The 12,261-nt window shown below is 32.4% G+C and overlaps 1 protein-coding gene across 1 annotated transcript in view; it reads right to left on the reverse strand.

Moving 5' to 3' along the window:
- The window catches only part of LOC124987632 (cadherin-10), a 170,365-nt gene that overhangs the window by 39,674 nt on the left and 118,430 nt on the right, over positions 1 to 12,261 (reverse strand). Inside the window, exons 3-5 of the mRNA XM_047556937.1 lie at positions 10,415 to 10,709; positions 7,965 to 8,084; positions 7,418 to 7,585 (exon numbers count right to left, since the gene is read on the reverse strand). Coding sequence (XP_047412893.1) covers positions 7,418 to 7,585; positions 7,965 to 8,084; positions 10,415 to 10,709 — 583 coding nt within the window. The remainder of the gene's footprint in view (positions 1 to 7,417; positions 7,586 to 7,964; positions 8,085 to 10,414; positions 10,710 to 12,261) is intronic.

The following is a 12,261-nucleotide window of genomic DNA, read 5'->3' on the forward strand; positions in this document are numbered from 1 at the left end:
TGAAGGTATGATTTCCTACTCTCAAATCAAAATGCTTAGGTATAAAGAAGTTAGTGTGTCCTGCCTGAAGTTGACCTGATAATCTGTATGTGAGAAGTGAATCATGTAGTTAACTAAAAGTGGGATGCAAGATGGAAGATAGAATTTTTGATGTGACAGTTTCTTTATGTATTTCTTAGAAGCACAGAATTGAGAGCTAAATTATGTCCATCTTCAACCTGTCCCTTATATCTTAATGGCATAATTATGAAAAAATGACATCAATTTCCAAATTTCAGTTGTTTTAACTAATAAAAGGAGGGAGACAATTATAATAGTCTACCTCATACAGATGTGGTGAAGATTAAATGAGATAATATTTGTGTTATATTTTATACTATGTAGTACATGTTATAAAAGTGCCTATTATTATTTTATAATATTGTTCTATTTTGCTTATTTTGAACAAAACATGTAATCCACACTTACAAAATTAATGGATAATGTAAGTAGTTAATTAAGAATATTCATATTATACCAAAGGATTCCTCTAAAATCAAGAACAAGACAAGACTGTCCCTTCTCACTACTTCAACATAGATTAGCCAGGGCATTCAGGCAAGAAAATGAAATAAAAGGAATACAAATAAGAAAGAAGAAGTCAAACTTTCTGTTTGTCAATGATATGATTCTATACCTCGAAGACCAAAACACTCCACCAGTTGACTTCTAGAGTTTATAAATGAGTTGAGCAAAGTAGCAGGATATAAGATCAACACCCATAAATCAGTAGCTCTCCTATACTCCAACAGTGACAGAGTTGAGGAAAGGACTCAGGAAAACCATCCCTTTTACAATAACCTAAACAAATAGTTAAATACTTGGGCATTAATCTAACCAAAAAGATAAAGGGGTTTACAATGAAAATTATAGAACACTGAATAAGGAAAATGAAGACGACCCTAGAAAAGATGTCCCATGTTTTTGAATAGGCAGAATCAATATTTTCAAAATGACCACAGTACCAAAAGCATTATACAGATTTAATGCAATCCCCATCAAAATACCACTATCTTTCCTCACAGAATTAGAAAAAAAAGCAATTTTCAAATTCATTTGGAAGAATAAGAGACCCAGAATAGTCAAAGCAATACTAAACAGGAAAAGGGAAGCAGAAGGAATCACAATATCTGATCTGTAATTATATTACAGAGAGGTAGTAACAAAAACAGCATGCTCTTGGCCTCAAAATAAACATGAAGACCAATGGAATAGAACAGAAGATGCAGAGACAAATCCACATACAGAGAGCCATCTAATATTTGATCAAGGTGCCAAAAATGCTCCTTAGAGAAAAGACAGTCTTTTTAACAAATGGTGCGGTGAAAACTGGATAACTATATGCAGAAAAATGAAATTAGATGCCTATCTCTCACTCTGCAGAAAACTCAAATTGAAATGAATGAGATTTAGGAAATAGACCAGAAATTTTACAACTACTAGAAGAAAACGCAGGGGTCGAAACTCCACCATGTAGGTGCTGGCGCCTCTCCCCGAAGTGCAAGAAATAAAAACAGGAATCGATAAGTTTTTGCACAGCAAAACAATTAAGAGCATGAAGAGGGAGCCTACAGAATGGGAGAAAATCTTGGCCAGCTACTCCTTCAGTAGGGGATTAATATCCAGAATATATAAAGAACTAACAAAAACTTAACACCAAAACCCAAATAACCTGTCACTAACTAGGCATAAGAACTAAACAGAAACTTCTCAAAAGAAGAAGTACAAATAACCAACAAATAAATGAAAAATTCATTAGCATCTCTAGCAATCAGGGAAATGCAAATCAAAACTACACTAACATTTCATCTCACTCTAGTCAGAATGGCAATGATCAAGACTACAAAGAATAATAAATGCTGGTGACGTTGTGCGGAAAAAAGTACACTTGTACATTTTGGGTGGGACTGCAGATTGGTACAACCACTCTGGAAAGCAGCATGGACATACCTTAAAATATTAGCTATGGAACCACCATATGATCCAGCTATCCCACTCGTTGGTACTTCCCCAAAAGATCTAAAATTGGCACAGTGCAGCAAAACAGTCACCTCAACATTTATAGCAGCAAAATTTACAATAGCTAAATTATGGAATCAACCCAGATGCCCATCAACTATAATTTATTTTAACAAAAATTTTCCTGTGAGAAATTTTGCATTAATTCTCAGAACAATCATTAACAAATGGTGAACAACTAATTTTTGTTACTATTCTCAATAGTTCATGGGAAAAAAATAACAGACAACAATAAACTCACTATTTTGAGTGCACTTGTCATACATCTGGATGCTTATATAATAAATATATCAGATTATCATTAATTTGACATTGATTATATACCTAATATACCACAAAGGAGAGTTTCTTAATCATTCAGTGCACAATCTTTTGTTTATAATTTAAAATTTTTCCCCTTCATAAAGTCTCTGCTAACCTGACATTATGTAAATTTACTTGATATTGGTTGATGATTTCTTAACCTAAGTTGTGTGAAAAAAAAAAAAAGGTAAGCAAGTCAGTGCTAAATAAACGAGTGCATGCTTACATGAGTGTCAGCTTTCCTTGGACAGCACACCCATCCTTAACTAGAATGTAACATAGTCTGTTCCCTTTGTATTTTGTCTCAGAATGAATTGCTGTGGCCTCTGCAAACTGTTCAAGGGTTTGCAACCCATCTGTGGGTCAGGTCTGTATATGTTGCCTGAGTATCAGATGCAAGTCTCATATGCCAAGTCTTGTTTCTTGAGTCTTATTGCTATTCTGATACTTGCATTTCATTCAAAACCTAGAGCCAAGTCCTAGACATTAATTAGGTGGATAGAAACCTGATCACCAGCTTAACTACTTTTGCAAACTCCTTTTCTCTAGAAATGGGCCTTCCTTTCTGGTGTTTTTGTTTTATTTTGCTTGAAAGGATTTGAGAGTTGAGTCCTGCAGCTGTTCTCTGCAGCATTAAAGCAGGGATGCTGGGGACTAGCCTGCTCTCTATGGATGAGATAGCCCTTACACCTTGACTCTCGACTCAATAGTACATTATTTTCCAGATATGCTTTTTATTAAAAAAATAAATAAAAGTCCATTTGGAAACAAATCCTGTTGTCTCAGTTGCTTTTGCCAAAATACAATGATCTGGTTACAATCATTTAATCTTTTCTTACACTATTTCCATAAAGTCAATTCTGTTTTTATGATTTTAGGAAATTCGTGTAGAAAATGAACAAAATAGGGTGGGTAAGCCTAAAGTATTCAAATGGGGATGCCATACAGGTATACTTAAAGTGTGGACATATAAAATTTTTCTAACTTTAGCACAATGAAACAGCAAAACTCATGGAACATTGAACATTTGACTAATTTGCCCTGTAGTCCTCATTAAAGATAGTGTTAACTGGTTATTTATGAGACAAGTGCACTTAATTTATTGTGAACCTCATGGTTATGTATCTCTCCAGGTTCAAGGTGCTTTTATTTAATATTTGACCATAAGTGAATGGCAGTTTGGCATTAGAACAAGGAAAAATTAGAAAAAAACATTAGAAAAAAAATGGAAATTTGAGATGTAATCCTTGAGAGGGAAAAGGGAAAAGAGGAAATTCATGTATTGAGATCCTATTATATGCTACAAGAACTACTGAAGCCATTTTATTCATGTGACTTTATTGATTATTTGCAACACTATGAGTAATAAGTAATTTATATATAGGAGGTTCAGGGAAATCGAATTGCCTAATTTTATGCATTTTCAGTTTTTTTGAAATTATTCAGGGAACCTTAGAAAAAATGACACATGAATTTGTGATTTCACTTTTTCTTCATTTAACTTATTTAAAATTTTCAAACTATACATTATTATGTTGGCTTAAATAATTGTCTTTTTTATTGTATTCTTAGCAGCATCCCCAGCAACCATCCACTAGATGTCAGTAGGACCCACCAGGTAACACAAAAAATGTGTCAAGACATTGCCAATTGACATCTGGCAGGCAAAATCGACCTTAACTGAGAACCACTGTTAAAAATCCACACCATAACATAATCAAAAGAACAAGTCAGGACATCTAAGCTTGAACGTGTCCCTGTCCCCTCCAAATGCCAGAAATGAGATATGCAGCATATTGGGAATTATTAACTTTGGATAATTCAACTTTATTAAAAGCTTAAGTTCTAAATCTACTTTTATAATATTTAATGATCATGGTAATAATAGAGCAGCACTTGCACAAATCAACATTACTGAACACATAAATACACTAAGTGCCAGTAAATGAGTCAGTGCTTCAGAGAAGTTTAGTTAGTTAGTTGTACATCAGGCCACAAAGTATATACACTGTGTCCAGTGTTACTCATGACACAAAAATAGAAAGGTCAGTTTATTTGATTAAGGTGTAAATGCTCCTAGAAGTATGAGATCACTGAGTCTCATGCAGGTTGACCACAGAGTGCTCCCGAGCTGTCCAATAAGGCAGATTATAACCAAGTCACTCAACTGCCCGTGCTATGCATTGAAAATGCAGCTCATCTGAATTGAAATTTGATGGTGGAATATATTTGATCCAAGTGTAAGACTTGGAGGAAAAAAAGAATGAAAAAATATCTGATTATGTTCTATATTGATGACATAAAAGGATAATATTGGGTTAAGAAAATATACAATTAAAATGAATGCCTCCTGTCTTTCTTAATTTTTTAATACAGCTGATAGAAAATTTTAATTTATACATGTGGCAAACATTTTTAATTTACATTATATTTCTCATAGATAGCATTGGTTTTCTCTCTTTATCATACTTACCCTTAGTTTCCAAGTTTGTGTGAGATTTCTATGATATGTTACATGTGAAAGACTACATATACAGAACTCACCTTGTGTATCTAATAAAATGATATTTTAAATTAAAAACAAGTCTCTTGAATGTTAGATGAATTGGGCAATAAAAGGACATTCTAATTGCCATGACTGAGTGTTCCCAACAGTCAGATATGGTTGCAAATATTCGTAATATAAAAGATAATTTAGGAAATAAAAAAAACATTAAATTATGTTTCTATCCATAATTAAAATAATAAATCAGGATACAGGAGGTGCTAAAATCCCTTTAAATGTATTGTGTTGTGCATCTCAAATTGGATGTCAACACATCTCTGCCATAACTGGCACTTTGGCCATAACATCTTTAACTATTCATTGTTTCCTCATTTGTATAATGGAGACCATAACGCCTATCTGAATGAGTTGTTCTGATTAAATAAAGTCAGTCAATAAATAACCTGGCACAGTGTCTTGTAAAAATGCCACTCAGAAAATACAAAAGTTATGCTGCAGTTTATTCCTTTCATTATTATTAGCCTCATAATGATTATTATTGCCACTATTATTGTACCAGGGTTTGTATAATGTACCTAAGAGATGACAATCAAAAATTTCTAGTTAATAAAAGAAAGGAAATACTTATTTAAATGAATGAATAAAGGAGTCATAGCAAATGAAAACGTAATATATATAAAGTGAATTTTCATTGAGCATTATTGCCTATAAAATGTCTAGTTTTCTTCATTTAAATAGAATCTATTAATTTGCTTATCAAATGTGCCATTAGTGAATGAACTGCCTTTTAGACTACTGGGAATTTAAGATATAGTACTAAACCAAATGGTTATTAACTACTGATAAAATACTTTTTTCAACAATATTTTGCTCATCGTAGATTGTGCAATTAATTAGTTATGGTTTATTCTCCTCAATTTGCATGTTCATTCTCCTGGTAAAAGGCTCAGGATAAGAGGTGGTTAGGAATACATATGTAATCTGAAATTTGTTTTATTTATTTTTTTAATTGGTGCATATTAATTATACAGACTGGTGGGTTTCAATATGGCATGTTCATTTATATATTAAAACAGAATTCAATCAATTTCACTCCCCAATACCTTGCTCACGCTCCCCTCCTCCCTCCCTCAGTCCCCCTTTCTCCACTTTAATGGTCTTCCTTGTATATGTATGGTGCCCCTTTTATTCCTGTTATGAAATTTCTTTTAAATAGTTTATATTTTTAAACCTGTTTCACAGAAATATATGTGTTTATTATTGGTTTGCTTTTCCTTGGTCATTGGCAAAGAAAATCTGGAGCTGAAACCTGATTTTTGAAGAGTAGATGGATGACTTTCTCATTGTTTTGGGCTCACCCCTGGGTGTGATGGCATTGTACACCAAACACCCAGCAAGCAGTCACCGTGGGTACACAGGCTTGTGACCTGTTTGCTTCAGAAGGTTCTATCTGAACTTTGCATTCCTTCACATAAATAATTGTGGGCAATATAATGTGAAAATACACTAACAATCAAACTTAGATTAAAAAAAACAGAGAAAATAATAAAATACTTTTAAATAGCCAAAACAACACAGTGAATTCTTAGATTATATTCATTCCAAGTAATAGTCTTCAAAGATATAAATTTCACATAAAAGTTACTGTATTTTACATTTTAATACTTTATTATGAAAACATTTAAACTAAACCCTAACTAAAATTGGGGATCAATTCAACAAAAGATGAGGAAATAGATCATACTTGAATTTTCTTTTTATCCTTCATTCCTAACAATATTAAATTCCATCGTGAAATGCAGGATCTTTTAGAATAGAAGAAAATTGGTCTAGTCTTGGGAGTGTCCATTGAGATTCAATATCATTCTTTCTATATTCAACTAGACATGCAGTCACACAAATTTGTATAAGAAGAATAAATGTATGTATTATAAGGGCAGAAGGTAATTATTGTTAATATATTCTGAAGCTATTTTGAGAATTTGAAAAGTTAATTCCTATATATATATATATATATATATATAGAGAGAGAGAGAGAGAGAGAGAGAGAGAGAGAGAAAGAAAAGAATGTTTTAGTCTAGTTGCCATTATATACACAGTAATAGAAAGTATTTCTTATGAGTTTATAAGATTTTTCTATGCAGCCCTTTCTGGTAAAGCTTTTATAATTTGTCAAATTATATTTTGCATCATAAAAATTTACCTTTAAGTTAGGTTTCTTTTATCAAATTCTAAAAAGAGACAAGTGAATTAATTATGATAGTGTATTTTCCAATAAAATATTAAACTAAAAGAATACATATGAAGAAGTTTGATAATCACAGATCCTGTCTGAATGAAATATGCCTGAAATATTTCATTTTAGTTTTAATAATAGTGATCTCAACATATAAAATTTTAGTTCATTTGTGCAGCACATTTTAATGTGTTTCAAATTAAATTGACAATTTCTTTTTTCTTTCTTCTTCTTCCTCTATTTTATTTCATTTTTATTTTTCTAAAACTTTTGCACTGTAGAATGAACATAAATGACGATTAAAGGCCACTTACTCTGGGGGAAGCGAGGTGGATTGTCATTGACGTCCGTCAGTGTGATGTTAACTGTGGTGGTCCCAGACAAACCTCCCATCTGGCCACCCATGTCTTTGGCTTGGATGACCACCTGGTATTGTTCCCTGTTCTCTCTGTTCATGTTTGGTAAAGCAGTTCTGATGATACCTTGAAAAAGAATACAAATGCTTTCGTTATTCTCATTGAATTGTCAGTTGTTATGTGATGAAGCCCACAAGTAGTATTTTTAAACTAGTGAATTTTTAAAAGATTTATTTTTGATATTGATTTCTGATCATTGTAAAAATGATTCCATATAAATATTTTCTAGCAATTCCCATGTACCCTAGAGTGATCTGATCCCATGTGTAAAAACAACAAAACAATTGTATTTCCATTAGCACATTTGATAACTTTAAGTTTTGTCATCTTTAAGTGTGGCATCCTCACTCTGAGTATTAATGCTTTGTGCTTATTCTCCCCTCTTTCTACTAATAAAGATCATAAAGATGGTTAAATTAATGAACACCAATTCATTATTCCTGACCTGTTTCCGGCTCCACAGAGAAATAGGGCTGCCCTTGAAGTATGCTGTAAATGACTCTGGCGCTGTTCCCATAGGAAGGGTCATCGGCATCTGTAGCTGTGACTTGCACCACAGAAGTACCTGAAGTATCCAAACTCAGCTTAGTTCTGCACAGTACCAGAAGGAGGGGCAAAAGCACTGGTTCATTGAAGACTTCAATGATTTTTGGCTTTAATAATGACCTCTTAATGAAATTTTTACATACAATTTGGATGAAATTAAATATGTGTGTGCGTGTGCGTGTGTGTGCATGTGTGTGTGTATTTCATGAACTAAGACAACGTTCATATTCATTAGAGCTTTATAGTAAGGTGATCAAAATATATATATTTGATTTTTATATCTATTGGTGTTACTTCAGTTCAACTTTGTTCATATATGTAATATTTATTTAACCAACATGATTTTTTAATGCATGCAATAGATAATGAAGCAATGTTTCCAAATATTATACATATGGTCACTTCACAAATGCTTAGGTTTGATATTTAAATTCATTTTCATGTAATAGATTTGTGTAAAGGGCATATCTAATCACAAAGGAATAAGTATGTTCTTCCCCCACGATGCACTAATTAACTCTAAAATCATTAACATCTGATCTAGAATACAACTTTATGAATAGATTGAATTCTAAACTTAGAAACAATCTAAGATGATCCTAATTTTCATGAACTACTAAAATCTAATGAAGTTCATGATATTTATAAGGGCTTTATGGTAAGATGATTGTCCCAAGTCCTTGGGATTTGGTAAGTAAAAATTAAATAATAATCCCAGAACAAATCTTTTGAGAAATTCAGTTTGAAAATTTGCTATTTACATTGTTATAAGTAAACAAAACAAAACATTAGAGTGGTTCCATCAGTTTAAAAAATTCACATACATTTGGAAAGTGTACATTTGTATTAGATCCAAATGTATATCTCTAAAAGTGTTACCAAAATTTCTTGGTGCTTTTAATTCTTTGTCATCCTCTATCAAACTTAAAAAAATGACAGTATTAGCATTATTTTCCTACAAATTTATTTTTATTTGTACTGAAAAGGGAAACTTCATTTTCTTGAATATTATACTTTGTATGACTTCTGTTTGGTTAGTTTGACAATTTAACCTTGTAATTCTATACCAGTAAATGATTAACTGTGGGTTTTCAACTGGCTTATTTCAATTTGAGATTTACACAAGCAGTTTAAAATATATACATATATATTATATTTTATGTATATACATACACATATGTGTGGTTATAATTAATGAGTATCTTAACACATAGTAAATAAATCAGGGGGCTGGGGTTGTGGCTCAGTGGTACAGCACTTGCCTAGCATGTGTGAGGCACTGGGTTTGATTCTCAGCACCACATATAAATAAATGAATTTAAAAAAAAGGTCTATTAACATCTAAAAAAATTTTTTTAAATAAATAAAATAAATAAATCAGTAATTGCATTCCATCATTTACAGATAATCTAAAGAAACCCTTTTGGTAAATCCTAACTAAAATACATGGGTAAAATTCTACATTGCATCAATAATCATTTTTTTTTTTTTTTTTTTGCCCCCTGTGGTACTGGGATTAAATCCTTGCACATGGCTAGCCAAGTGCTCTTCTACTGAGCACTTTATTCTGAGACAGGTTCTCAGTAAGTTGCCCACGCTGGCACCAAGATTAGAATCCTCTGCCTCCACCTCTCCAGTGACTGGCTATACATGTGTGAACCACTGCACCTGGCACAGTATTCATGACATCATTGGCCACCTATATCTGCAGGGTCTTTATTTCAGGACTCAATTATCCTGGGTTCAAAAAATATTTTTTTAAAGATGTGCATGAGTGGAAATTTTTCCTGTAATACTCTTTATACAATGTGGTATAACAAGTAATTCCATAGCATTTTCATTGTATTAGGTATTATAAATAACAGAAATGATTTAAAAAAAACATATGTGGATGGGCATTCATTGTATACAAATACCATGCAGTTTTATATGAGGGAAATTGAGCATGTAAGAATTGGGGTATCTGCGGGCTGCCCTGAATCAGTCCTTTGTGAAAAGCAAAGGACAACTATAATTACAGTATATTTGGGGACAGAATCTTACATACCTGTTATCCAAATCCATGTGTCAAAAAAAATTCAATTTTCTATTGAAGATCAATATTTTTTCTTGGTTTTTATTAAAAAGAACTATCTAAATACATATATATAGCAAAGATTTACAACTCCACAAGAACCGTGAGATGCTTTAATCTTTTTTCCTGACTTACTTCCTCACTAAAATAATATTAATATGTAACCTTGATAAGGAGTATAAAAGATGATTCTAATTAATTATCCTATTTTTTTAAAGTATTTCTTGAAATTTTTCATGTTTTGAATATCTTCATAAAGTTGTAAATGAACTTACCTACAACAGACATTTCAGGAACACTAGCTGTGTAAATTTCTTCTGGAAATGTTGGTTCATTGTCATTGATATCATGGATTTTAATCACAAATTCAGACTCTGGCTCTACTGGCCGCAGAGTTCTTCTGTTAATCGCTTGTGCACGTAGAGTATAAAAGGCCTTTTCCTCCCTATCAATTCTTCTTGTGGCGTGAATATCACCTGTTTTTTCATCAATAATAAAAAGAGTTCCAGCTCCATCTCCAGATAAAATATATTTGAGTGATCCATCTCCTTTATCTTGGTCTGAATGAAGCTAAGGGAAATAAAAATGAGCATATCCATGATAAAGTCTAAAGGTGCAAAATGCTGAAAGAATTCAAAGAAGGTCCTTCAAATTCCATCACTGAATAATGGGGTCAGTAATCGCCGTTCTGGAAATGAGAGTTGAATAGGTTTGATCACACTCATTTATATGCCTTAAGCACTAGGAATAGTCTTTTATGTATCATTGTGATTTTTTTTTCTAAATGAGAAAAAGTAATAAAATAAACCAAACGCCTTCTTCCTTTTACTTGGTAAATAACCATTTTCATGGGCAAATAAATCTGATACATGCAGCAGCCATCAGTCTTGATATGTTGTAATCATAGTTCTCTCATCTTTCACTGTATGGAAAAGTCTTTAACTCTCAGATTGTGCAGGAATTTCACCTTCTACAAACTTATTATTAGTTATTGTACTTCTGTTGGGGAATAAGTAATATTTTAGGATTTGTAGGAGAGACAAAACTGAAAAAGTATAGTGTCTACTTTAGGAACAACATATATTATTTTTTGGTTCAAACAAAAAACAGTAACTACCTCACAAATGTTTGTAAGTCTCTTAGCAAGAGTTCAGATAGAAATTTGCATAAAACATGCAATATATATAAGTCAAATGGAAAATTATTTGATCCTTAGAACTGCAAAAAATATAAGAAACTATAAAATAAAATATATTCTAGCCTATTACCTTGTCAAATCTATCTTCTTAAAATCCTTAAAGGACAAGACAATGCAGGGCAAGTCTTTTTCTTACTCCCTGTCCTGTGTCCAAACACGGACACACTAAACCTTTCAGAATTAATTCATCACATCGAAGAACTTTGCATGTGTCCACATGGATATCTCAGTCCAGTGCACATGCCATCACAGTGAGTAGAAATGCTAACCCAGGGGTCAGTGTGTTATGGGAAAGATCCATGTATTCTGCTTTTCAACAGATGCCCACCCATAAGGTCAGCCCATGGGACTTAGGGATGCAGGTACTCGTGAGTGAATTTAGTCTTTGGGAGAAGACCTGGAGAGGAGATGCCCCTAGGACCTAAAGGAGGCTCACAAATGTTCGAGCAGGCAGTAATGTGTCCCTAGTGCTTTTGGATATTATAGAAAGGGGCAGGGATTATTGATGGGCATATCTCCTGCCTTTCATTTTACTTGTGTTCTTAAGGCAGGAGGTCGACCATAGGAAGGATGGAGTTGGCTTTGAAAAACACAAGGATTCTGTTTTTCTTCAGTTGTAATACTAAACCAATAAACTATTTTATGTTAGGATCAGAGTTTTATTATTTGTAACAAAATACTACAGTTCAAATTTTTATTATTTATGTTAAGAAATATTTAATGGATTGCATATTTTTTAAATTTCTCATTAATGTTATCACTGTCAATAATAGCAGTTTAATTTTTAATGACTATTGGTAATTTGCATTTATCTATCAACTCTGGAAAAATATCTATTTCTCTTATTTCATAAGAGATAACTCATTATTACAAATACAATGCATGGAAGAAAATCCAAAATGCTTTCACTTTAGACAAAAAGAT

The sequence above is a fragment of the Sciurus carolinensis genome, chromosome 6 (assembly GCF_902686445.1).
Source record: "Sciurus carolinensis chromosome 6, mSciCar1.2, whole genome shotgun sequence".
NCBI lineage: Eukaryota > Metazoa > Chordata > Mammalia > Rodentia > Sciuridae > Sciurus > Sciurus carolinensis.